General features: G+C 34.9%; 1 protein-coding gene across 2 annotated transcripts in view; it reads right to left on the bottom strand.

Annotated features, from left to right (window-relative positions):
• Positions 1 to 529: 529 nt before the first annotated feature.
• Positions 530 to 25,438, bottom strand: part of LOC138329191 (lipase maturation factor 2-like) — a 61,026-nt gene continuing 36,117 nt past the window's right edge. Inside the window, exons 8-16 of one of the 2 annotated variants that reach the window (XM_069275999.1) lie at positions 13,611 to 13,722; positions 12,705 to 12,845; positions 11,881 to 11,986; positions 11,324 to 11,423; positions 9,994 to 10,109; positions 6,263 to 6,387; positions 5,670 to 5,877; positions 5,214 to 5,334; positions 530 to 1,776 (exon numbers count right to left, since the gene is read on the bottom strand). In XM_069275999.1, the coding sequence (XP_069132100.1) occupies positions 1,615 to 1,776; positions 5,214 to 5,334; positions 5,670 to 5,877; positions 6,263 to 6,387; positions 9,994 to 10,109; positions 11,324 to 11,423; positions 11,881 to 11,986; positions 12,705 to 12,845; positions 13,611 to 13,722 (1,191 nt within the window). In that variant the 3' untranslated portion in view covers positions 530 to 1,614. Of the gene's footprint in view, positions 1,777 to 5,213; positions 5,335 to 5,669; positions 5,878 to 6,262; positions 6,388 to 7,869; positions 7,986 to 9,993; positions 10,110 to 11,323; positions 11,424 to 11,880; positions 11,987 to 12,704; positions 12,846 to 13,610; positions 13,723 to 25,438 lie in introns of both variants that reach the window. The other variant, XM_069275998.1, reaches the window with a different exon arrangement.

Here is a 25,438-nt window from a genome sequence, read left to right as displayed (position 1 = left end):
TGAATCCCCACCCTATAAGGATGCTACCATTGCATTGATGAGGGCTATCCCATGATTGGTTTCAGAGAAGAAGTCATTTATATGGAAATAGCCAAATTGACCCACATTTGACTCCGCCACCTCAGGTCCCCGGGGGGTCAAGACCCCATGAATTTGTACAATTTTGAATACCATACCCTATAAGGTTGCTACCATTGCATTATGGGTGATATCCCATGCTTGAGTTTTCAGTGAAGAGAGTCCCGTATATTATGGTAATAGCCAAATTTGACCCCTTTTGGCCCGCCCCTCAGGCCCCCGGGGGATCAGGCCCATCATTTGTACAATTTTCAGTTAGTAGTCCATAAGGATGCTACCAGTCAAATTTTGTGAAATCCGACCAGCGGTTATGGAGAAGAAGTCGAATGTTGACGGGAGTCCGGTGCCGGACGACGGACGTCCGGAACGCTGCGGTATCCCATAAAGCTCACCTCGGTCCTCCCCCCCCCCCCCTTTCTTCTTTTTCCCTTCGGACCAGGTGAGCTAACAATAAAAATGACAAAGCCAGGAATGTTGTGTGCCCCTAAAAACAGAAATCAATGAAGTAGATTATCTCTGGTATTGATAATATTTCACTCATATGATTTTAATCTGATTTAAATCACATTTTGATTCCCATGCCGTTCAGGTAAACTTATTCATCATCGTACCGGAGCGTAGAGTATCAGAGTTTAATAAAAAAAATCTGGTTTTAATCAGATTGAGATGAGTTAAGATGAAACAAAAAACTTTTGAAAACCTTGACCAGTATCAAGTGACGTACTAATGCTTGCTGTTAAAAGTATTTCACAAAACTCTCAAAAAATAAACAGAGGATACAACATATAACACATAGACTTAACAGATATTTCATAATAAACATTCTTACACTATCAGAGGGGAGGTAACTCCATTAACTAGAGGCCCCTTTCATTAGGATTTCAAATTAAAACAAAAGTGAGTTTGTAAGTATCATCAAGATAATTACTTCCCCTGGATTAGAATACATTTAAGTTATTATCTTGATTGGTTTTGCTTATATTTAAACAGAACTCAAATTCCTAAAACAATCAAAAATATGATTTTCTCTTTGTATCACTAAAGCAATATATATTTTTTACTGTGAAAAAATATATACAGCAGTATAATTTGAATGAAAATGGCTAATTTTTCATAAAAAAAAATCAAAACTTTATCCAAAGGAAAAACCCATATCCCCAAACAGTCAATACTTAAATATTATTATTCTACGATATGTGAAACCACTTCAACCAAGCATGATGCCCCAGCAACAGATAGTTTACATTGAGCAAATGTGAGCTACCATCAGATTAATCAGTAGAGGTGTTAAAATAGTCTCAATATTCTTATTACAGTATAACCAGTCTAATCCAGTGTTCATTACAACTTGATTTATAGGTTATTACCATAGTTGTTCAAACCTGTATAATCCTGAACCTGTCTCTACCAACCAAATATGCTGGTCCCTGTGATATCTGGTGTAAACAGGTTACACTGTACATTATAACCACCCGACTTACATTTTAGTAATCTAACTTTCAGAAATAACTCTGATGAGTACTTATCAGAAGTACTTTACCAAAAGTACTTGTTGTATATCTTAATGAGTAATGCGGCTGCCAGTAATGACATTATAAATCTAAATCCGTCTGGCTGACCTATAAACATTCGTATAAACGTCACAAATCGGTGAGTGTAGGACGACTGTCTGGGTCTCTTTTTCCCTTCTAGCTTGCCCTGTAGGAATTAAAACAAAAATTATAACATTCTATTCTGTAGCTTTGTTTTCCATTGTTGTTGTGTAACTACGGTTGTTGTTGTGTAACTACGGATATACAAAAATCATTATAGTATGGCCTAATGAATGAATTTTTTATATACTCAAACATCTAATTAAAACATTTGTACTTTCAAATATGTTTATTATCATTACGCAAGGATTTAAATGTGAAGAAGGATTCGTGTTCTGTCTCTTTACATTACTAAAAGCACCAACGGCGAGACGCTTATTAACCGGAAATACACGTTTTTCTCCACCCCACGTCCTCCCCCCACCCCCACTACCCAACAGAATACTTTGTCTCCATCGAGTCAAACGAAACACCAATGTAAGTAAATAAAATTTTACAACGTTTATAAACTTGCTTTAAAGATGAAAGATTTAGAAGAAATGATCTTAAACTATCTATCCGTTAAGAATACACGACTCGCTCATGAAATGGCAGCAACGCTTCAGAAAAAAAGAGCTGGTAACCCCTCGGCACCCCTCCCCCCTCCATGATTCTTCAAAGGCTGACGTCGGCAGGATATCTATATGGCATTCAGTCGTCGTCCAACGTCACGTGTCAGTGCACAATACACAAAAGCTGCCTGCGCTGTCTTTGCCCAAAACCAGTGAGACCTACCTTTCTCATATACGCTCCTTGATTAACGTAACGTACCTTAGTTCGCGATCGGTTGGAGAAACCATGCTTCCTTACAAAAATCGCCATTCATGAGTAAGTCTCGTTGAACCAGAGTCTTGTGACTACGACAGATACTACTATGTGCGTATCAAGCGTCTCGTTGACGAGGACATAAAAGCATGCAAAGTCGGAGTGCAATGTTCTACCGCAAGTTTAGTTACAATATGTAAGCTTAGGATACAAAAGATACTTGCAACGTTAATATTGTTTAATTGCGACTTGAATATGCATTATTTCGCATACTTGAATATGCATTAATTTAGCGTCGAGTGAACGAATGTTATCACTAGCTATTCGCCAGGTGTAAGTAAACACTACTAGCATAGATCAACAATACAGGGAGAATGATTCTCAAAAGACATTTCCTGTTTAGGTCGAGTGAACGCATTTAGGCTTCATCACCTGCCGCCAAAATAATTACTTGTGGTTCGTTTTTAAGTTAAATAAGGTACAAATTCATATGCACATGTGTAAAAGTAAAATGTCATCTCCGCTATTTCGAATACTCCGGGTTTATTTGCATATTTTCTTTGGAAAAATGTCCTATGCTAATAAGCGGAATCCTCTGTTACAATAGTTGAATCATTGTCACCAAGGTGAACCACAAACATTTACTATAAATCAAAGTGCCAAGGCCACTCATAGATGCTGTGATTGAAGGATCCAAACCAAATAATAAAGAAATTGGTTTTTCATTTAAATATTGAATTTAGTATACTTTAAGTGTGCAGTGTTGAATTTCAGAGTTTAACAAAATATATTTACAGTATACCGTATTTATTTTATGATATTCAAAGTTTTTCAAGAATAATAAGTTGAATAACTCATTTTCCTGAAATAACTGTAATAAATTTTGTATCTAAATTATTTCTGAAATAACGATTTCGACACCAATGTAACCGTTCAGAATCTGAGTATCATTTTGAATAATTCTTTTTTAATTACTAAATTATCAATTTCATCAATGTCTCTTCAAAGACAAAAAATAATAAGTAATCATATCCGTATCTTAATATCCACTTAACATTGAAGAATATTTTCGGAAAAATATAACATTAGAAATATTACCATTTCTGGACAAGTTTTGGTTTCCTTTTTAGAAAACTTACATGGGTTAACGTTGCTTTGACAACTTTTGACTAATAAATCATGGCCAGATACTTTTGCCGAATAAAAGGTACATTATTCCATTACGTATATCACTCGGATTTCTTTTAAATTCACAAGATCGCTAGCCGTTAACATCAAGAAAACTTCATGTAATGTAGGCTACCGGACTTTAGCAAGTCTTCGTAAGCCTAACAATAACTGGTTCTCATAATACTCATAATAAAACATGGCCATATACTTTTGCCAAGTAAAAGGTACATTATTTGGTTACTTATAACACTCAAATTTCTTTTGAATTCATAACGCTAACATCAAGAAAACTTCATACAATACATCGGACTTTAGAAAGTATTCATAAGGCTACCGTACATTATACGGCAATATCAGTTTATTTGTCACTTTAAAATGTTTGTACATATATAGATCTATATCATCATTATATTTTGTAAGTTTATGTTGATAAATTTGGTACCTTTCCCCTTTCAATATGACGCAGTTGTCGATAAACAAAAGACACAACTCCCGGTGACAGACACATACTCAAAACTATTAACTTTTACTGCGCAATAATACAGTGTATCATCGGACATAGTTCGTCAATGCAACCAACACAAAAAAATCTTTATAAGCGTTATAAGAACTTTCTTTTGTATTAACCTTCCTAACATTTGATTACAATAATTGATCAGTAGCATGAATTACGTAAAATTTAAATAAACATACACAATCCAAAATCCACCGAAAGTCTGCCACGGAGGAGGACAGCGAAGAAGGTGTTGTTCGTGATTTTCGGGAGACTACAATCTCAGAGTAATACCAATATCATAGAGTCCCAACTGAACACTTAAAACACTCCATCCATGGTGTATATGTATGTACAAATTCAATGTGTGTGGTTTTGAATATTGGGGTTTTATTTTTCATACCATCAAGTATTAAGTGAAATGAACAAAACAACTTTTAATTTTCATCGCGGAGTGGTTTCATTGTTTTGATGTGCACAGGCTCGCCGAGCGTACCGAAGAATGCGGTTTCACAGCATCAAAAAATCGTTTAAAACACATTAAAAACCACAAAGAACAGTTTTATAAATACCGGGTATTTGTTGATACTTAACACTTGTTTTATTGACCACAAATTAATTATCTTATTGATGTAAACCTAATTACTTGATTAGGTCAGCCGTCACCCTTGGTGATATGCATTTGTATTTCAAATGCACCGTGTACATGAAGTAAACTGATTATCAAGAAAACTTTTGTGTTTTTCATTCACCTATGCGAGTTGTTTTTTTGGGTGTTAAAATGAGTAATTTTGGTGACTATTATATATCACCTCCTGCCTGATCTTTACATGAACCTGTACAAAGTAGGACATGTATGATTAACCATAAAACTGAACACTAATTCAATATCTTTTCAAATGTATAGATATTTTCAAATCTTTTTCTTTTTCTCTTTCTTTTCTTTCATTTGGTGAATAATTTTACAAAACAATGTTTAATTCATTTCATCATATTTCATGCCATAAAGTGAAGTCATTGCACTTAGAAATATCAGAGATGAGGCAATTGAAGGGAGATAACTCTATTAAACTCACCTTTGTATCTTCATCATCCTCTAGGATTTTTGCATGTTTGAGATATTGTACCAGGGAGGGGTTATCTTTCTCCACAGGTGGGAAGTATTCATTCTTTTTCTCTCTCACCCACCACTCCTGTCTGTAAAGGATTTAGTAAATGTTTCATTGGAGCAAAGAAATCTTATCTAGACTCTTGAAATTTTTTAATTACCGATTTAGGCACATTTACACAGGTAGTAGTTGTGTTAATTTTAGTTGTACCAAACTACAACATCTCTTCTTGTCTGACAAAGCTTCTTAAATAATCACGATCTCTTTTATTCTGATTTTCATTTCATTTTCGAATTTTTATAAACAAATGTAAAACATGCATGCTATCAATTGACATGATACTCAAACTTGTACAGGATTTTTTGAATACAATAAACAAAAAATAAAAAAGATATTATTAAAATGTTATAAACCTAAACCTACCCATTGTTTTGTGTGTAGTGATAATGATACAATGTGGCTCGGATATATTTTGGTGGTTGCCCTGGAAACGGGTTGTGTTGGAGTAGCTGTAAGACCTCTGGTTGACCTTGAAGGAGTCTGTATGCCATGTTGACAAACCATGTGTTATGTTGATAGCTTCCTAAGGCTGCAAACCACATCTGCCAGTCCAGGCGTGGCTGATGAGGGGCTGGCAAAATACAAATAAGAGCTTTTTACTTGGTTACTAACATTTAAATACATTACTGTACCTGTTAGCTTTCACACAAGTTGTCGATTACCGAAAGAAATTTTACTGTCAATCAAGAATTATGGCATTTTCTGTCCCATTTGCCGCCAAACACATTTCTAAATCATCTGATTAAGTGCAGCAAAGGGGAATAACTCTGCAAAGTCATATCAGCTACAAAGAACAAAACTGACCTTGACTATTGAGAAGAGGTCAAAGGTCAGATTTTACTACTGGTAACTGGAATATCTTATCTTCCTATATATCATAAAGTCATCTACTATGTCTAATATCTAATATGATTAACTGTATTATATGCAAATACAGAATAGGACAAAATTCTCACCGACTACAGGGGGTGTACGGGAGAGGTTCCCTGGTTTGTACATGAACTCGTACTCCTGCCAGTCTCCCTCCAGGCTGTCACTGCCCTCGACAACGACCTCTGGTCGACCTCCAACTCCTGTCATTCTAAAATGTTATAAATGTACATGCATCCATTGTGTTTTCAAAATGGTTATGATTCTGCATTTGATTTATATTTCAGTATAGTGTTGTAATATTAATGTTTCATAAAATAAATGTTAATGTAGACCTCGTAAAAAGAAATCAAAATCAGAACCTGAAAATAACTTAATGATCATTGTCTAATGTTCATTGTCTACAGAAAATGGAACCAATTGTAATAGTTTATGTACACTTTATATTTACTGAAGCAAACCAAAATGACTAGCAAATACAAGGTAAGTACAGTGGTATACCATAGAACATGGATATTGTAAGTAATTTCTTACATTGGCTAGGCTGTAAGTAATTTCTTACATTTGCTAGGCTGTAAGTGATTTCTTACATTGGCTAGGCTGTAAGTGATTTCTTACATTGGCTAGGCTGTAAGTGATTTCTTACATTGGCTAGGCTGTAAGTGATTTCTTACAATGGCTAGGCTGTAAGTGATTTCTTACAATGGCTAGGCTGTAAGTGATTTCTTACATTGGCTAGGCTGTAAGTGATTTCTTACATTGGCTAGGCTGTAAGTGATTTCTTACAATGGCTAGGCTGTAAGTGATTTCTTACATTGGCTAGGCTGTAAGTGATTTCTTACAATGGCTAGGCTGTAAGTGATTTCTTACAATGGCTAGGCTGAAATTACTATAGTAGAACAACCAACAACACATTACATAAGAAGCCAGGTCTTTGATGAGTTCAATTATATCATTTTTTTAATGAAAACGTTAATTAGTCCAACACGTAATAAATAACATTGGTGTAAAAGGGATTGTGCTATTTGTTTTAATATTCAATTCAAATAAACAGTAGCATGTATTTTTGATGCTGTTGTTTAGGTGTGAATTTTCAGTGTTAATAATATGTATGGTAAGATAGTTGTATTTATGGAAAATGGGGTTAGAGAGCATGTTAAGCTAATTGTTATAGGGGAGCAGAACATCCTGCATCTACTTCTTACCATAAAAACTTTATATTAATGCATAATCCCATTCCCAAGCTTTCTTAATAAATCTCATATGTAACAGGAGAGGAGGAAATGTCATGGTAAGACTGGGCTCGAACTTGGAACCTCTGAATACTAGCCGGATGCTCTACCGCTGAGCTACCAATGATCAAGCCAGTCCAAACACATATAACTTTAACTGCTGTTACTGCAAATCACTTTTTCTTTTGTAGAATCCATGTATAATAAGCTTTATCAAACATTGGTGTCATAGCAATTGGAATTTCAAGATGTATTTTACTTGATTGTTGATTTTCTGTACCTGACTTAAAGCTAAAAGGCCAAAAATTTATGAAAACATTTTTATAGCTTTTTACTTTCCTGTGAATTGGCAGTACCACCAGAAGTATAATTAGAATTTCATAGTTCTAATATAAATTCAAGTGATTTGCTGTGACAGTACAAAAATTATTAAAATCAAAACATAACACATGGATCCTTACACCCTAAACAATCCATAAGAGCTAGTCATCTGGAAAGGCTCAAACTTTGCGTGCACATTCCTGAAGACGGTGGGAACACTAGAGTAGGAGGAATTGGATAGGTAGGATAAGGGAACCTGCAATGATATCATGTCACACCAATCAGGTCAAAGGTTAAACACACTGTAGTCCCTTATCTAAAGGTCAAACCAGAAAGTGATCATGACATTGGAACTTCAAACAAAAGATATATTTGTTTATTAAACATGTTTATATGCTGTAAAAAAACATGGCTGGTGGCTACAATATGTTGATGACTGTCCTAACTTCAGTTGTGCAAATATCTCATTTTTGTAAGAAAGAATTTTTTTTTTATCAAAAAACATCAATTTGAGGATTACCACTAAAGTTTTCCATTTCAAATGCAAGACATTGCTGTTACTTGGTTCATCGAGCCTTGATAAATAATGTGACTTTAAAGCCACACTATATGTAACTATCAACAAAAATTCAAGTTAAATTTGACTCCGATATTGTTAGTATTTGTAGATGTAGTTGAAATTAAGATAAATTAAAGAACATCTATAATGTTTTTAATATCTTTGGTACAGCAGTTGTTGAAAGTTGATACATGTAAACATGCCTTCATTTTAAAGTGGTCGCCATAGAAGTTATGATTATTGTTGAACGGAAGTTGGAAAGTTCATGACCCGATTTCAGAAGAGTTCGGACAGACGTTATGTAGTTACCGTAGTCACACGACGTTCTTGGCAACGATGTTACAATGTCGTCTAACTTCGGTTTGTTTGACTAAGTGGGACCCACCTAGCGATTGATGTTCAATATTTATTTGATTTTTATCAAAACATTCCGAATCATAATCGCTCATCTTGACTTCAATTTAAACCTGTCTCTGCATGATTTACAACAGGATTTTTTTCAACATTCTTCTTAATCATGAAAAAATAAGAAAGATACGGATATTGGGCCTTTAAAGGCATGTAGATCAAAGTGATTTTGTTAAAGATAATAATTTTTGGGTTGGCTTCCTTTTGTCACAGCATGCATGGATAATTTATCAATGGGACACCTAAAAGATCAGTTTATTAATTCATTTCTGTGCTGGCATAAACATCAAAGCTACCAAAAGCATTACAACATTGAATTTACATTGACAAAGCACTAAACAGACTCTGTGTTACAGAAGATGAAGATATGGACACTAAATTGTACAATGATGCACAATCACGTTAACAAAATGTAGTCAATTAGCTATCCAATGGTTTGATTCCTAAATAGAAAGTGAAATTGCTCGGGATCACATAAACTAAGATATATTGATGAATTGTTGTCACATAGTTTTTGTTTTCAACCATCCATTTAGATGATGCTCTAATTTTGTAGATTATAAGTATTTCAAATATTTCAAGTCAATCCCAGTATTTGTGTCTTGAGGAATGAACTTTTTGCTTTACTTCACCGGAATGTAAAATTCTATTTTAACTACAACATTAAAACGTATCCACACACATCACCACAAAATCATTGAAAATAATGGAAAGCACACCATTGCAAGATCAAGAAGAAATACTAAATAATTTGCAAGGCAAGCAAGTCTAATAAGATAAGTATGTGTACATGTATATATATGTAGCTTATGGCTGCATCTGAAGAAAACATTTCTCTCTTCATCATTTTCCAAAAGAATTTGTTATCAATTAATTTTGTGTGTGGTATTTCACAACTGATTAGAATTTTGCGAAATTTAGTTGCCGCAATTCAACAATTCAAATACAAGTACAATACAATGTTTTATCTGTAAATCATGAAACAAAATTGACATGAAAACACTGTTGGGGAAGAAAATGCGAAATTAATTAAGTTGCTGTAAAAGTAATTTGGTTAATAGTATTTGCAGACATAAAGTTTAAAACAAAATCTCCATACTGGAGATATCTTATAAAGATCTTAGGAAAAGTGAGATCCTTGTGGACAGATCATAATTACAGCTACAAGATTCGAGATTTTCAACTCTATTGAGCAAGTAACAAACAAGGGGAGTAACTCTTGCTGAATCGCGATAGCAAGTATTAGAGCTGTATTCCTTCAGATGCAACTAGCTTTGTTAGTAAGAGTTAGTGGTACCTTCTGAAAAGGCCATAGGAGTTGGTGAGATGGAACGGCTGTAGTGTAGACCTATAGGAAAAGATAGCCCTAGGGAGATACTGCTGGGCTGGCTTACTGATCACTGTATGAGGAACCTACAGGCAAAACAGAGCGCTTTGTTAATTCTTTATCATTATGAATAATCAAGTTGGAGTTATTTCCCTTTTAACTATTAACCATATAAATAATCTTATTTGTCTGTATATATATCTGATATTTTTTATGAAAGCAGAATGTATATATGTTAAAATTAAATTGGAAAGGACTTAAATAGGTGTAGCCTGATGTTTAATCCATTTGATGCATATCATGTGTATAAAATCTTGTTACTTTTTTACATTGCTACTATACTGTGCCGAATTGTATCTACTCAGCCCAATGTATGTTATTTCTGTGTAGCAACAATGGGCTTCTTGTAAAGTATTTATAAAGTAATAGTTATAACAAAATTACAGTTAAAATCATGCTTGATTACCATTAATGTTCTAACTTCAGTTCAAGTAATTTTGTGACATTTTGTTATAAAGAATACAGCTCTCTGGCTTAAAGCAGAATTAAGCTTTAGTGTGAAAATATCAGTTTTTTCTTCATGCACATGAATATTGTGGATAAGTCTTTAGAGAGATATTGATGTGGAAGGTTCAAAGAACCTCCTAAGAGTATTCTGGAAGCAACTATGTGTCAGAAGATATGACATTAAGACAGAAATCAACATAAATACAGTACTTCACAACAAATTCAAAAGTTCATATACATTACACTCAGCGCAACAAAGACACCAGAGATAGGTACAAGTATATTAGCCACGGTTAGCACATGCTGCAGTCTGAGTTTCAGAAATGATCTAGCTTCTGTAAGTACATGTATTTTAGATTTTTAAGGCATTGTTCATAGACTCTGATAACGTGGATACCATTTTTAAAATCAACAATACATATGTAACCACCAAGCCAGCAGACATCTATTAAGATAATCTTTTTTTTTGGTCATTTTTGATAGAGAATACTTTAGACAGACAATTTACATTTACTTAGTTTCAAAAACTGACTTCTGTTGTTAACATAATCTATTGAAACAGACTTCTAAAGTTATAATATGGTTCAAATAAATGAAATGATATTTCGGCAATACAATGAAAATATGAACTAAGGGGAGATAACTCATTAACCAGATAGAGTCATCATACTCTATACCAATACATATATAGACAGTATCTTGTATAGATTTATGGCAATTTTTTTCATAAAAGTAGAAAAATGGGTAGAGAATTTTAGCAGAGAATGAAATAGAATAGAGAATACTTCCTGACCATACTGATGCCTAACATCCCAGCTGATACAGCCCCAAACAGGACACACTGGACCACAGATACCAGTCTCCACTGCATGGCTTTCTTCTCCATCATACACCTGTCAATCATTATACATTTATCAGTATCATCCATTTCATAGAATGCTTGGCAGCTTGGGAGTTGCTTGTTAAACTTATCCTTATCAAAAATTGATTTTTTTTTTTTATATTGTACAGCCAGTTACTTCTGTAGGACGACACTATATATTGTGATTTTAAAGGATCTTAACTTGGTCACAAAAGCTAATCCACAAAACAGAATATGATGTATTAATTATCTCTAACCTGATAGCTTAAATGCTTTAAAATAATTGCTGGTAATTACACTTGGACTTTTTCGTTTTTAGTGTAATTTTCGAAATATGAATTTGCATAAATAACTGACTTTTAAAGTACAATGTAATGTCCTTATTTTCAGTTGACCTGCTTTGAAGTCTTAGCTTTTATTCTGATGGATAAAAAATGATTTCTATCTTTTCAAATGTAAGGAATTGTACAATGAACTGATGTTTTTACCGATAAACTGCCATGATGACCTCGTAACCAAGGGAGACGGCCCCCAGTGTCATGGTCCAGGGGACTACCCAGTCTAACCAGGCTGTAAACTGGGGCTGGGAAAACGCTGAAACAAAACAATAAAACAGTGATAGATGCATGTACAGAATGTATAAAAGAAACAGAATTTGATAAAGTTAAAATCATATATTATTATAATGAAGGAGAATTTGGCAAGGCAAAAATTGCCACTGTCCAGCTTTTCAGACAATATACTGTTAAGATAATTATCTTAAGCTTAGCTTTATATCTACATGTACTTTTTGGTTTGGTGCTCACCATATTAACTTATCTATTAATTTTAGTTTAGATTGTTAAATGCCCCATCATCAAACAGGGACAGCTATCCATGTTTCTGAAGAATGCACATAGTAGGTTTGTGTATGATTTGGTATGGTGCTGACTCACTGGAGCGTACAGCTGGAGATGTAGACACCAGGTCACATTTTTCTGACAATGTATTCAGCACCTGTTGTGACTGCAATCTTAACTTTGTTGATAAAAACCTTCTACAATCAGATACCTGAAATCTTTGATTACTAGTGGTGCTTTTCTTTTCAAATTTAGGATTGAAACCTACCAGGTACCTCTTGGTAAGCAAAGATGGTAAAATACCGAATCTGGACCTATAATATCAGCCTGATTATAAAGTCACAGAAACAAAGGTCTTTATAGTCCAGTGGTCATCATATAAAAGGCCAAACTTAGAACCCTAAGAACGCAGTCTTGTTTAACAGGTGTTCCTTATACAGAGGTGGTTACTATGGCAGGTTTTACATACTTACCTGTACTAGAGGTCACAGAGAAGCTGGGCGACAGGTTGATTTTGAGGGAGAACAGATGACATGTTTGGTACCCGATATAACCATACACTAGTGCTGATGCTAGTGTGTTTATTATTCTGACCAGCCATGATGATTGTCTTTCTGTAAAATACACATTAAACATTGTCAAAACTTAGAAGGGATATTTCAGTCCATGTGAAATAATTTGATTGAAGGGATAGGGAGAGGACAATTGTGAACAAGATAAAGAATGAACCATAGGTGTTTTGTATCTAAAGTGATTGTCGTCCAGGAGAGATATACATAGAACAATCATAATTAAGATAGAGAATGAACCATATCTGTTTTGTATTTGAAGTGTTCGTCTTCCAGGAGAGATAGACAGAAGACAATTGTGAACAAGATAAAGAATGAACCATTCCTGTTTTGTATTTGTTATGTTCGTCGTCCAGGAGAGATAGACAGAAGACAATTTGTCAGTAAGATACAAAATGAACTATACCTGTTTCGTATTTGAAGTGCTCGTCGTATAGGAGAGATATACATAGGACAATTGTGAGTAAGATTCAGAATGAACCATACCTGTTTTGTATTTGAAATGTTCGTTGCCCAGGAAAGATAGACAGAAGACAATCGTGAGTAAGGCAAGACAACAAAATATGTCTGTTTAGAGTTACCCAACCGACCCTAATTTTTTACGCCTGACCCTTATTTCTTTTCTTCACTTTTTTAAGGAAAAAAATTAAAAGTCAGGATTTCGATCTCAGACTCCGGTTCCGGCCATTATTTTAGAGAGAAAGACACTAAAAAAACAATCCTCCTGACCGACCAACTCTATTTTTTGCCAATGTAACCCTAAACAGACATTTTTTTTTGCCTAAGATAAAGAATTCGAATGAACCGTACCTGTTTTGTATTTGAAGTGTTCGTCGTCCAGGAGGGATATACAGAGGACAATCGTGAGCAAGTTAAAGAAGTTGTAGTTCCCTGTCAGTATAATTAGGATCTGGAGAATCAGCTACAACAGACAAATACAACTACTGGTTATTTACAAGAATATCTGAGTACCAGTTCATTCTGTCTTCTTACCATATGTTATAGACATCAAATCTTACTTACAAATTTACAGATGTAACAGAGAGGAGAAATGTAGCGACCAAACTGGGGTTGGAATCCGAGACCTTTGAACAATAGCCTGATGCTCAACTGATTAATCTACCTTGTCACCAAAGATAGATTAAGTCAAATTTCGCTACACAATTACTATTATTGATTTAAAAAGACAGACAAACATTTAGATTTTTTAGGAATGACAGCAACAAAAGAGAATTGGTTTGGGGAGATAGGTATTATTTCCTAAACTTGATGGTTATGAACTGGAAATCTATGTGTCCTGAATATCAGATTGAACAAAACAGGATGAAATGGACAACAACAAAAATAGTAAGCGGACAATAGTTTTTTCATTATTGAAGTAATAATAATTGTTTTAATAATCTTGCGGTTGTGGTATTTGCAGAGTAGATCTGATGACACACTATCACAACATCAACCCGTTATAGTTCTAGGCCTCGGAAGACACCCCACGTCTGCCACAATCTTATTACTTATAAATGTAGATCATCTAAGATGTACATATATAGGTACAAAGTTTGACCATATTACTTATGAATGTAGATCATCTAAGATGTACATACTTATGAATGTAGATCTATAGGTTCATAGCTTATAGCAGTAAGTCTAACAAAACATGCATTCACGAAGTCTGTGTTATCACCCATAGGCTACATTAAGTCAGAACAGATCAGGACAGATTGTGTGGGAGACATATTTCACACAACACTGAACCTTTTGTATAATATGTGTTTATGTTACCCCATCATAATGACCAATTCAGTCAACTTAAACAGAAATGAGGTCAAGGTCACACAAATCAGGCAAATATGAAAATGTTTTATTTGAAATAGTGTCAGTTGATACTATTAATTCAGTTGTGCTAACAACAAAAGAAACAATATAAAAGTACCAACCATACATTTTTTTTTATTAAATATTTATAATAACTTCTGCCAAGTGTTTTACTGATAGATCTATACTGTACACCTATTTCTTCAAGTCGCAATATTCGTATCTGCCTTATTTTTTCATGATTTAGAAGAATGTTGAAAAAAATCCCGTTGTAAATAATGCAGAGACAGGACTAAATCGTAGTCAAGATGAGCGATAATGATTCGGACACTTTTGATAAAGATCAAATAAATATTGAACATCGCTAGGTGGGTCCCATTTAGTCAAACAAACTGAAGTTAGACGACATTGTAATGTCACTGCTGAGAATATCATGTGACTATTGTGTCTGTCCAAACTCTTTCGAAAACGGGTCATGAACTTTCCGACTTCTGTTCGGCAATAATCATAACTTCTATGGCGACCAGTTTGAAATGAAGCCATGTTTATAAGTATCAAATTTCAACAACTGCTGTACCAAAGTTATTAAGAAATAATTGTAAATATTCTTGATATAACTTAATTTTTACTACAAATACTAAAATATTGGGGTCAAATCTAACTTGACTTTTTGTTGATAGTTACATATAGTGTGGCTTTAATATTACCAATATATCTCCACTAATATAATAGAAGAACAACCTGCCATGACCTTTCATCTTTTGTGTAGTAGCTTGGCTAAATCACTGAATTCTGGTATCTTTATTTAGAAGACAACAATCAGAAGAAAGAAGCATACTGAGAAACACACACTCATTACATATCAATGTTGAAATATATCTGATATATTTTACAGCAATACCTAGATACAAGCTGCATTTTCAAGATATTTCATGATTATTATAAGCTTAGCAAGGTAGAATTCAATATTTAATGGATTCAGGATAATCTGATAATCCTGTTGGTAATATTGGGATTATAACTGATTCTACAAAACAGATACAGTATCAACCTTTGACCCCATTCTTTTTCATGGGCCAATAGTGGCCAAGTCAATTTTTCTGAAGAAAGTTTGACTTCTACCAACTAAATCTTGTAACAGATTTTACTTATGACATACTCAGTACAATTGAAACCAAGTATTTCATGGAGAGGGCTGACTTGTTGATACGCACAACAAAATACAATCCTGCCTTAGCAACAACCTCTGTATAAAGACCACCTGCTTAATCAGACAACTTTACTACATGCTTAATAAGACCACTTTTTTAGGGTACCAAATGGTCAATTTCAACACAATTTCACCTGTGTATAAAGGCCAATTGGCTGTAAAGAACATTTCACTGTTTATTAAGATCACAGTTTTAAAGTCCCAAATGGTCACTTCTAACACAATTTGACCTGTGTATAAGGACCACTTGACTATAGAGACCACTTTTCATGTCCCTTGGTAGATCTTTATAAGACAGGTTCGACTGTAGTTAAAATGATATGAAAAGCAATCTGGACTGACAACTTCTACTGAGAAATTCTTATACAAAAAGTTACAATGTCTTTGTAAAATTAGCATGCAGGGACATTATTAACGAAGACATGTCTGTATCGTAATGGGATATATACCGTATAATGATAGTATCAGTTGTCACTAATAAGGGATATTTAGTGACAGAATATTACATAACAGTTATAATTACATATGTACCACTAATTGATGTTATTTGATACACAATCTACAAAGTATACATTATAACATTTACAAATGTTTAAAGTCAGAAAGAACTTCAATCTTGATGTCTACGTAAATGCTTTTGAAGTAATGTGACTATTCCCATGACCGGTACGATAATCAAATTAAATTTAACCTTCAAAACCATACACATTTAATAACTAAACATGATACCCAAGTCATTTTATTTGAAAATTTGAAAGGTATCTTCCAATCTGAAATTCTACAATTGATAAAAATCAATTTAGAAATACACACACCTTTCAGGACCATATAAATCGTTTAAAGTAGTAACATAAGAAGGGTATCTATTCAACTCCGTCACTGGGTGCGTAGAATCAGATTGGAGATGTGAGAACGATACTCACAGAGGAACACTATATATATATATATACATATAAATAGTATTGACTATTTTACACTGGCTTGCATGTTTTAAAGGTATTATAAATAGTATATTGACTATTTAACTACACTGTTTAAAAGGTGTGTTCTGATAACCAGAGGTTATCATGTAAAATGTGTACGACTGTAACAAGTCTTTCATGTGATAATCTTACAGGCCAATATGCTGGTAAAATTGATGATTTTGGATTACTTCTCTGATTGGTTGTTGGAATTAAGGTTTTTTCGAACTTCTTCCAAGAATGGACATTTTAATGGTATATTTCTGATGGACCAGAATTTGATTTCCCATGGATCAAATTTAAGAACTGATTTACAATGAATTGAAATTGATATTTTTTTTCCCAAAGAACCAAAATTAAGTTTGTATTTTGACTTGTATTGGAATGGAGCATCGCTTAGAGTATCATAGTGGGAGCGGAATTACAAGTCTAATTTTAGTTAGATTGGTATTCCCATGGACCAGTATTAAGACTTGTTTTCTTATGGATCAGAAATAAGATTTGTTTTCCCACAGATTGGAATTAAGATTCATTTATGAGTCAGGATTTCTAAGCTTCATATATGAGTCAGGATTTCTATGCTTCAAAAAGGTGGAATAAGATTTATTTTCCCATGAGTCAGGATTTCTACGCTTCAAAAAGCTGTAATAAAAATTTTATTCCCTGACCATATTGAATTACTACTGCTTCTATAAAATGGCAGATTCAATGCTGTTTTCTTGATAAACTGGCTTCCATAACATTGGATAAAAAAACAACGTCAAGAAGTCAGAACAGAAGGTTGGATTTAGTATAAATTTTCTAATGTGTCAAAATTCAAAATCGCTTCTCAGACAAGTTGGAATTACCAGTAAAGACCGTTAAGTAGCCCAAAACAAATATTGTCTTCAGTAAATAAATCACATGGTGGTATTTTAAAAACAACAAACAAAAAAGTGTTTGGACTGGAGGTAGATTCAATGACTTCTGCCAATTCTGTATTATTACCCGTTAGTGGTACTCACCCAAGTACAAACAAGGATTGTGTATGATATTTGGCTTTATTCAATAACTCTGGTAAGTTTATTTATTAACTATTTGTATACAGCACTTAACAAAATATGAATAAGTCATTTGTGTACAGGTAGGCTAGTTTATATAGTCAAGGATTTTTGTCGAGGCACTATCTTTATGTGGTACATAATCTCTATAAGCATCTATAGGTACATGGGAAATAATCACTCACTCACAGAGCCAAATTTCAGCAAGAAGTGTTCACCCACAAGTGGTACTATAGTACTAAACAGAGATTTGTGTTCGTTTATAATGGTGCCACATAACTTGATTGTCCGCCAGTATATCGAATGTGAATAACTTTCTGGTAAAAGCAGAAATATTCTCATGGATTAACATCAGTGTCATCAGTTTATTATCATCAGGTGAATGTTAACCATCAAGTTTAGGATAAATGTTACCATGGTTTCCAATTCAGGTAAAATACCTTTAGATCAAAAGGTTTGATCTCTTACATTACAAACTCTCCTATAATTTCGTGTATTTCTTACATTCCAGACGAAAAATTCTCGCAATACAATTTTTTTTCTTCATCTTTTCTGGTAAAATTCTCATTCAACAGAACTCTCCTTTTTTTTATTTTGCGGATATAATTAAGGTTTAAATCATTTTGAAACTACATGTACATGTATATTTTCAAACTTATTTTGGGGGCACATTTTCGGAAATATATGTAGAAGTTACAATTCCAAGCAGAGTCCTGATTTTCATAAAATAAGGTTTTATTGAAATCTGATAAATTCTTTCTCAAGAAGAAATCTCATATAAAGAAATAGGCTTTTGATTACTGAAACATAAAAAATATCTGAAGCATTGTCATAAATCAAGCACCAAAAAATGAAACAAAATACATTCACATATAGATTTCTCTTTTTGCTATTGGATCTTCTGTATAATGCAGAGAAAAATAGTTATTTGAAATTTATCTCACTAGGAGCGATAGGTTGAATTGTATACCAGCAGAACTGTAACATCTGTGGTTTAACTTGATAAATGTAGCACTAAAGAGTTGAGGAATTACAAATCTATTACAGCATGCAGAGGTATGTGCAAACTTTTGATAAGTTCCTTTATGATACAAGTGTTTGAAGTGTTGAGTCAGAGCTGTAGTGCTGGCAGCCCAGATAATCTAGGCAGCCATCTAAAACTGTTATAACATCTGTACTTTACAAACTACGTATAACAAACATTTCTTAAAACTTCAGACGACATATTGAATTTTGATCCGTTAAAAAGTTCCCAAAAATACGCATGTAGGTCATCGTCCTAAAATGACCATAACTATTATTAGAAAGTTAAGGTGAGGTTGTAGTGTCAGAGTGGTCCAGTATAATTCTTACCACAAGCCCTTAGCTTTAATTTGGGGTCACAAGTTTGAATCCCATGAGGGGCAAGTTGCCAGGTACTGACCTCATACTAGTAGTTTTTCTCCAAGTACTCTGGCTTTCCTCTATCTCCTAAACCTGGCATGGCCTTAACTAACACTGGCTGTTCATAGGTTATTAAATACATCAAAGCAATATCATACCAAACCAATTTGACACCAAACACCTGTTCAGTACTATACACAGACCACTATACACATTGTATCTATAGTACAACTGCATACCCAAGAACCCAAATATCTGATAGTTATAGAGACCATTTTAATTGAGTATTTAACAGTAAGTATGTGTTACAGACTCGCTTACCTTACAAGTTACAATGTCTTAATCAAATGATGAAACAGATTCTAAAGAACTATAGTACAATAAATCAAAGGATATATTTTATCATTTGTAGGAGTGATTGCCTCTATCGGATTTTTTTATCTTAGAATAATTGGATCCATTTAAATGATTAAACTTTCAAGTAATTGCTAATTAAGATCAATTAATTTTTTTTTTGGAGGAGGGGGGGTATTCCACCTCTAGTTTCCTACTATAACCTTATAGAACAGATAACAAAATAAATCTAAATTAAACATTGTAAGTATGAGCTGTTGTATCTATCTGATAAAATGAAATTGTAAACCTAACTTGACAGATTGAATAGACATTCAGCGAAATTTTGACAAAAAGATGTTATGAATGATTTAGATATTGGGTGAGATGGAAAAAATTGCAATGAAATATCTAAAGTGACATATAGCAGTATTGTGTGTAAAGGATTATATATCATTTCTATACATATACAGTGCAGCATATGAAAACTAATTAATTCCAAAAATCTAAATCCAAAAATCTAAATCAGTGATCATTGACAATGTTTCAATATTTCTCGTTAAGGTACACAAAAAAGTGGCCATTTTACCTGAACTGTCTATATTTTCCACTATTTACATAAATACACAAGACCCTTTTACGTCACTGAACATCTAGGTAAAGATGAACAGACAATGTTCAAACATCTTTTTTATTTACAAAAGGCAAGTGGATTACAAATTGAATGAAATAGAAATTATCATATCAATAGTGGTAAAATGTCAATAATCCTGCGATTTAAACCTCCATATCGTGTGTTTGATTGAAACTAGACGGAACAGCAGAGTGAACAACACTACACAAATGTACTGGATACACAATTTGTATTTGGTAATGTGAGCTAACTATGTAAGTAAGCAATAACATATATATGCATTTTGTTTTTTAGACTAATTACTAAGAAATTATTAATTTTTATTTTATTTTCTTGTAATCAGTTAGGCAAGATGCTTACATTAACCTCTATACTGGGAACATCACTTAATGTGTCATTTGAAGCATATATTTTGAATGTCATTATTGAGTTCTACAGACTATTTCTGAACTAGAGTCTTTACTTAGTACATTATTTTGATTTCACATCGAAAATATGAATTTCAGAGAAGGATTTAAGCAAGGACCTTACCAGTGTCTATAGTGCAGAGGATTTGAGCATCAACAGGTACGAAGAACAATACACAGCTAGATAGGTATTACGCAGTTACCTCCCTTTATACTATGCTAAATGTATTTATTTGTCTGGATGGTTACCTCCCTTGGACCATTCATAGTGCAGATTTTGCCCCACAACCTGGGGTCATGTAATATGTCAAATAATTCAAGCTTGCACAATTGTGCAGAAGGATAATTTCATATCAAACTGAGGTACAAGTTGAAACCAAGACCCATGCCTCATATATAAATCAATTTGATTTCTTCAACTTGTCCTACATGTTTTAGGATATTGCTTTGTTTAGAAGTGCCAAAGACGTGTGTTTTGTGACTCATTATCATAAGAACATAGCTGGGTTTTTACTTAAATATTAAGACAAAAAATTTCCCATCAAGAGAATGGTGAAAGGTGGTCTACATGTATATAGGAAAGAGAGGCCATGGTTGCCGAGATGGTAATGCTGTCTCAACATATTACCACAAACCACTTATAGCTGTTGGTGCAAAATCCAAGATGGCCGCCAGTCGGCATCTTGTTGACCGATTCTGTCCAAAATGCAATATGCACAACTAGGGCCCTAGGAGAACCAACATATGAAATTTGAGAAAGATCCTTCAAAACTTCTTGAGAAATAGCGGTAACAAACTTTAACTATCAAAATCCATGATGGCCGCCAGTCGACCATTTTGTTGACCGATCTGTCCCAAATGCAATATGCACTAACTAGGGCCCTAGGAGAACCAACATATGAAATTTGAGAAAGATCCCTTCATAACTTTCTGAGAAATAGCGGTAACAAACTTTAACTATCAAAATCCAAGATGGCCGCCAGTCGGCCCATCTTGTTGACCGATTGGTCCCAAAATGCAATATGCACAACTAGGGCCCTAGGAGAACCAACATATGAAATTTTGAGAAAGATCCCTTCAAAACTTTCTGAGAAATAGCGGTAACAAACTTTAACTATCAAAATCCAAGATGGCCGCCAGTCGGCCATCTTTGTTGACCGATTGGTCCCAAAATGCAATATGCACAACTAGGGGCCCTAGGGGAACCTACATGTGAAAATTTGAGGGACAGATCCCTTAAGTACTTTCTGAGAAATAGCGGTAACAAACTTTAACTATCAAAATCCAAGATGGCCGCCAGTCGGCCATCTTGTTGACCGATTGGTCCCAAAATGCAATATGCACAACTAGGGCCCTAGGGGAACCTACATGTGAAATTTGAGAAAGATCCCTTCAAAAACTTTCTGAGAAATAGCGGTAACAAACTTTAACTATCAAAATCCAAGATGGCCGCCAGTCGGGCCATCTTGTTGACGATTTGGTCCAAAATGCAATATGCACAACTAGGGCCCTAGGGGAACCTACATGTGAAATTTGAGAAAGCTCCCTTCTGTACTTTCTGAGAAATAGCGGTAACAAGAATTGTTAACGGACGGACGGACGACGGACGACGGACGGAAGGACGGACGGACGGACGGAAGGACGGACGGACGACGGACCACGGACGAAAGGCGATTTGAATAGCCCACCATCTGATGATGGTGGGCTAAAAATTTATGGAAACAAATACAGGAACTCCCATCTTAATGACCATCTCTCTATATCAGCCTCCTGCTTAATAAGATCACTTTCTGTGGTCCCAAATGGTCAAATTCATCATACTTAACCTGCACATAAAAAACCACTTGCAAATCCAGACTTTTTTGTCCCCTTGGTGCCCTTTATAGACAGTTTGGCTGTTTATATTCCTTGGGCCTGTTTGGCTGTATATTATCCCCTTGGTGCCCTCTATAGACAGGTTTGGCTGTTTATTTATCCCCTTGGTGCCCTCTATAGACAGGTTTGGCTGTTTATTTATCCCCATTGGTGCCCTCTATAGACAGGTTTGGCTGTATATTTATCCCTTGGTGCCCTCTATAGACAGGTTTGGCTGTTTATTTATCCCTTGGTGCCCTCTATAGACAGGTTTGGCTGTTTATTTATCCCTTTGTGCCCTCTATAGACAGGTTTGGCTGTTTATTTATCCCTTGGTGCCCTCTATAGACAGGTTTGGCTGTTTATTTATCCCCTTGGTGCCCTCTATAGACAGGTTTGGCTGTTTATTTATCCCTTGGTGCCCTCTATAGACAGGTTTGGCTGTTTATTTATCCCCTTGGTGTCCCTCTATAGACAGGTTTGGCTGTTTATTTATCCCCTTGGTGCCCTCTATAGACAGGTTTGGCTGTTTATTTATCCCCTTGGTGCCCTCTATAGACAGGTTTGGCTGTTTATTTATCCCCTTGGTGTCCTCTATAGACAGGTTTGGCTGTTTATTTACCCCCTTGGTGTCCTCTATAGACAGGTTTGGCTGTTTATTTATCCCCTTGGTGTCGTCTATAGACAGGTTTGGCTGTTTATTTATCCCCTTGGTGACCCCTATAGACAGGTTTGGCTGTATATTTATCCCGGGTGCCCTCTATAGACAGTTGGCTGTATATTTATCCCCTTGTGTCCTCTATAGACATGTTTGGCTGTATATTTATCCCCTTGGTGCCCTCTATAGACAGGTTTGACTGTTTATTTATCCCTTGGTGCTCTCTATAGACAGGTTTGGCTGTTTATTTATCCCCTTGGTGTCGTCTATAGACAGGTTTGGCTGTTTATTTATCCCCTTGGTGCCCTCTATAGACAGGTTTGGCTGTTTATTTATCCCTTGGTGCCCTCTATAGACAGGTTTGGCTGTTTATTTATCCCCTTGGTGTCGTCTATAGACAGGTTTGGGCTGTTTATTTATCCCTTGGTGCTCTCTATAGACAGGTTTGGCTGTTTATTTATCCCCTTGGTGCCCTCTATAGACAGGTTTGGCTGTTTATTTATCCCCTTGGTGCCCTCTATAGACAGGTTTGGCTGTTTATTTATCCCCTTGGTGCCCTCTATAGACAGGTTTGGCTGTTTATTTATCCCCTTGGTGCCCTCTATAGACAGGTTTGGCTGTTTATTTATCCCCTTGGTGCCCTCTATAGACAGGTTTGGCTGTTTATTTATCCCTTGGTGCCCTCTATAGACAGGTTTGGCTGTTTATTTATCCCCTTGGTGTCCTCTATAGACAGGTTTGGCTGTTTATTTATCCCCTTGGTGCCCTCTATAGACAGGTTTGGCTGTTTATTTATCCCCTTGGTGTCTCTATAGACAGGTTTGGCTGTTTATTTATCCCTTGGTGCCCTCTATAGACAGGTTTGGCTGTGTTTATTTATCCCCTTGGTGTCCTCTATAGACAGGTTTGGCTGTTTATTTACCCCTTGGTGTCCTCTATAGACAGGTTTGGCTGTTTATTTATCCCCTTGGTGTCGTCTATAGACAGGTTTGGCTGTTTATTTATCCCCTTGGTGACCCTATAGACAGGTTTGATGTTTATTTATCCCTTGGTGCTCTCTATAGACAGGTTTTGGCTGTATATTTATCCCCTTGGTGCCCTCTATAGACAGGTTTGGCTATTTATTTATCCCCTTGGTGCCCTCTTTAGACAGGTTTGGCTGAATATTTGACAGATTTGACTGGCATCCTTAATAACACCACACAAACTTGTTGTGTTTACTGTCGTCTGTTGGAGTGACATGAGTAAACATCCCCCGTCTCACATACCTTCGGAGACTATCAGAACCACCTGTCTTACCTATATCTCCTATCATAGCCAGTCAATTCTACAGTATAATTACTGGACAAATATCCTCTATGAACACATATATATAGATAAGTCTGAGGCATGACGAGGGATTCTCTGTCCCAAGTACATTTTAATTACTTACTAGAAAACCAACATCAAGTTTCAATTGGACAGCTTTTTTCTTGCATTCTTATTATCTTACTATAAAACTTTCATAAAGAATTTCTGGTGACAAGAAAAACTGATATCATTAACTGTTACATACATGCAGTAGAGAGAACTTACATAGGCACTGCCTGGTGTTTGATCCCATTTCAATTTATTTGAAATAAAATTTTGTTGAAATGAAATGCAGTAGATCATTTAGATGGTGCCAATGTATCAGAATTGAAAACATTACTGGAAACAAGCTTTCTTTTGTGTGTGATTTACTTTCTAGATTTCACAATCAGAGTAAATTTACAAAAAAAAAATGGTTAAAACAGCTATACTGTATCACGCTATACTGTTCACGCTACTGTATCACAGCTATACACAGTGTACTCACACAGTATCTATACTGTATACTGTATCACAGCTATACTGTATCTGTATCACAGCTGTACTGTATCACAGCTATCACAGCTAACTGTATCACAGCTATACTGTATCACAGCTATATACACTGTATCACAGCTTGTACTGTATCACAGCTATACTGTATCACAGCTAGACTGTTTCACAGCTATACTGATCACAGCTATTGTATCACAGCTTACTGTATCACAGCTATATATGTATCACAGCTTACTGTATCACAGCTTACTGTATCACAGCTGCTGTATCACGTATAAATCACAGCTGTACTGTGTCACAGCTATACTGTATCACAGCTGTACTGCTGTACACAGCTGGAATAGGTAACATGGCTGTACTGTAACAGGTATACTGTATCACAGCTGTACTGTAAACAGCTGTACTTTGATTGTGTAAATGTTCATGTTTTATCTTGTAGGTGCTGTATAAGGTAACATGGAACAGGTGTAAATATGATAAAATTTTGATTATAATATTAT

This window comes from Argopecten irradians, chromosome 8, assembly GCF_041381155.1.
Source record: "Argopecten irradians isolate NY chromosome 8, Ai_NY, whole genome shotgun sequence".
In the NCBI taxonomy this organism is placed as follows: domain Eukaryota; kingdom Metazoa; phylum Mollusca; class Bivalvia; order Pectinida; family Pectinidae; genus Argopecten; species Argopecten irradians.
This window is presented reverse-complemented; position numbering and strand designations above follow the sequence as displayed.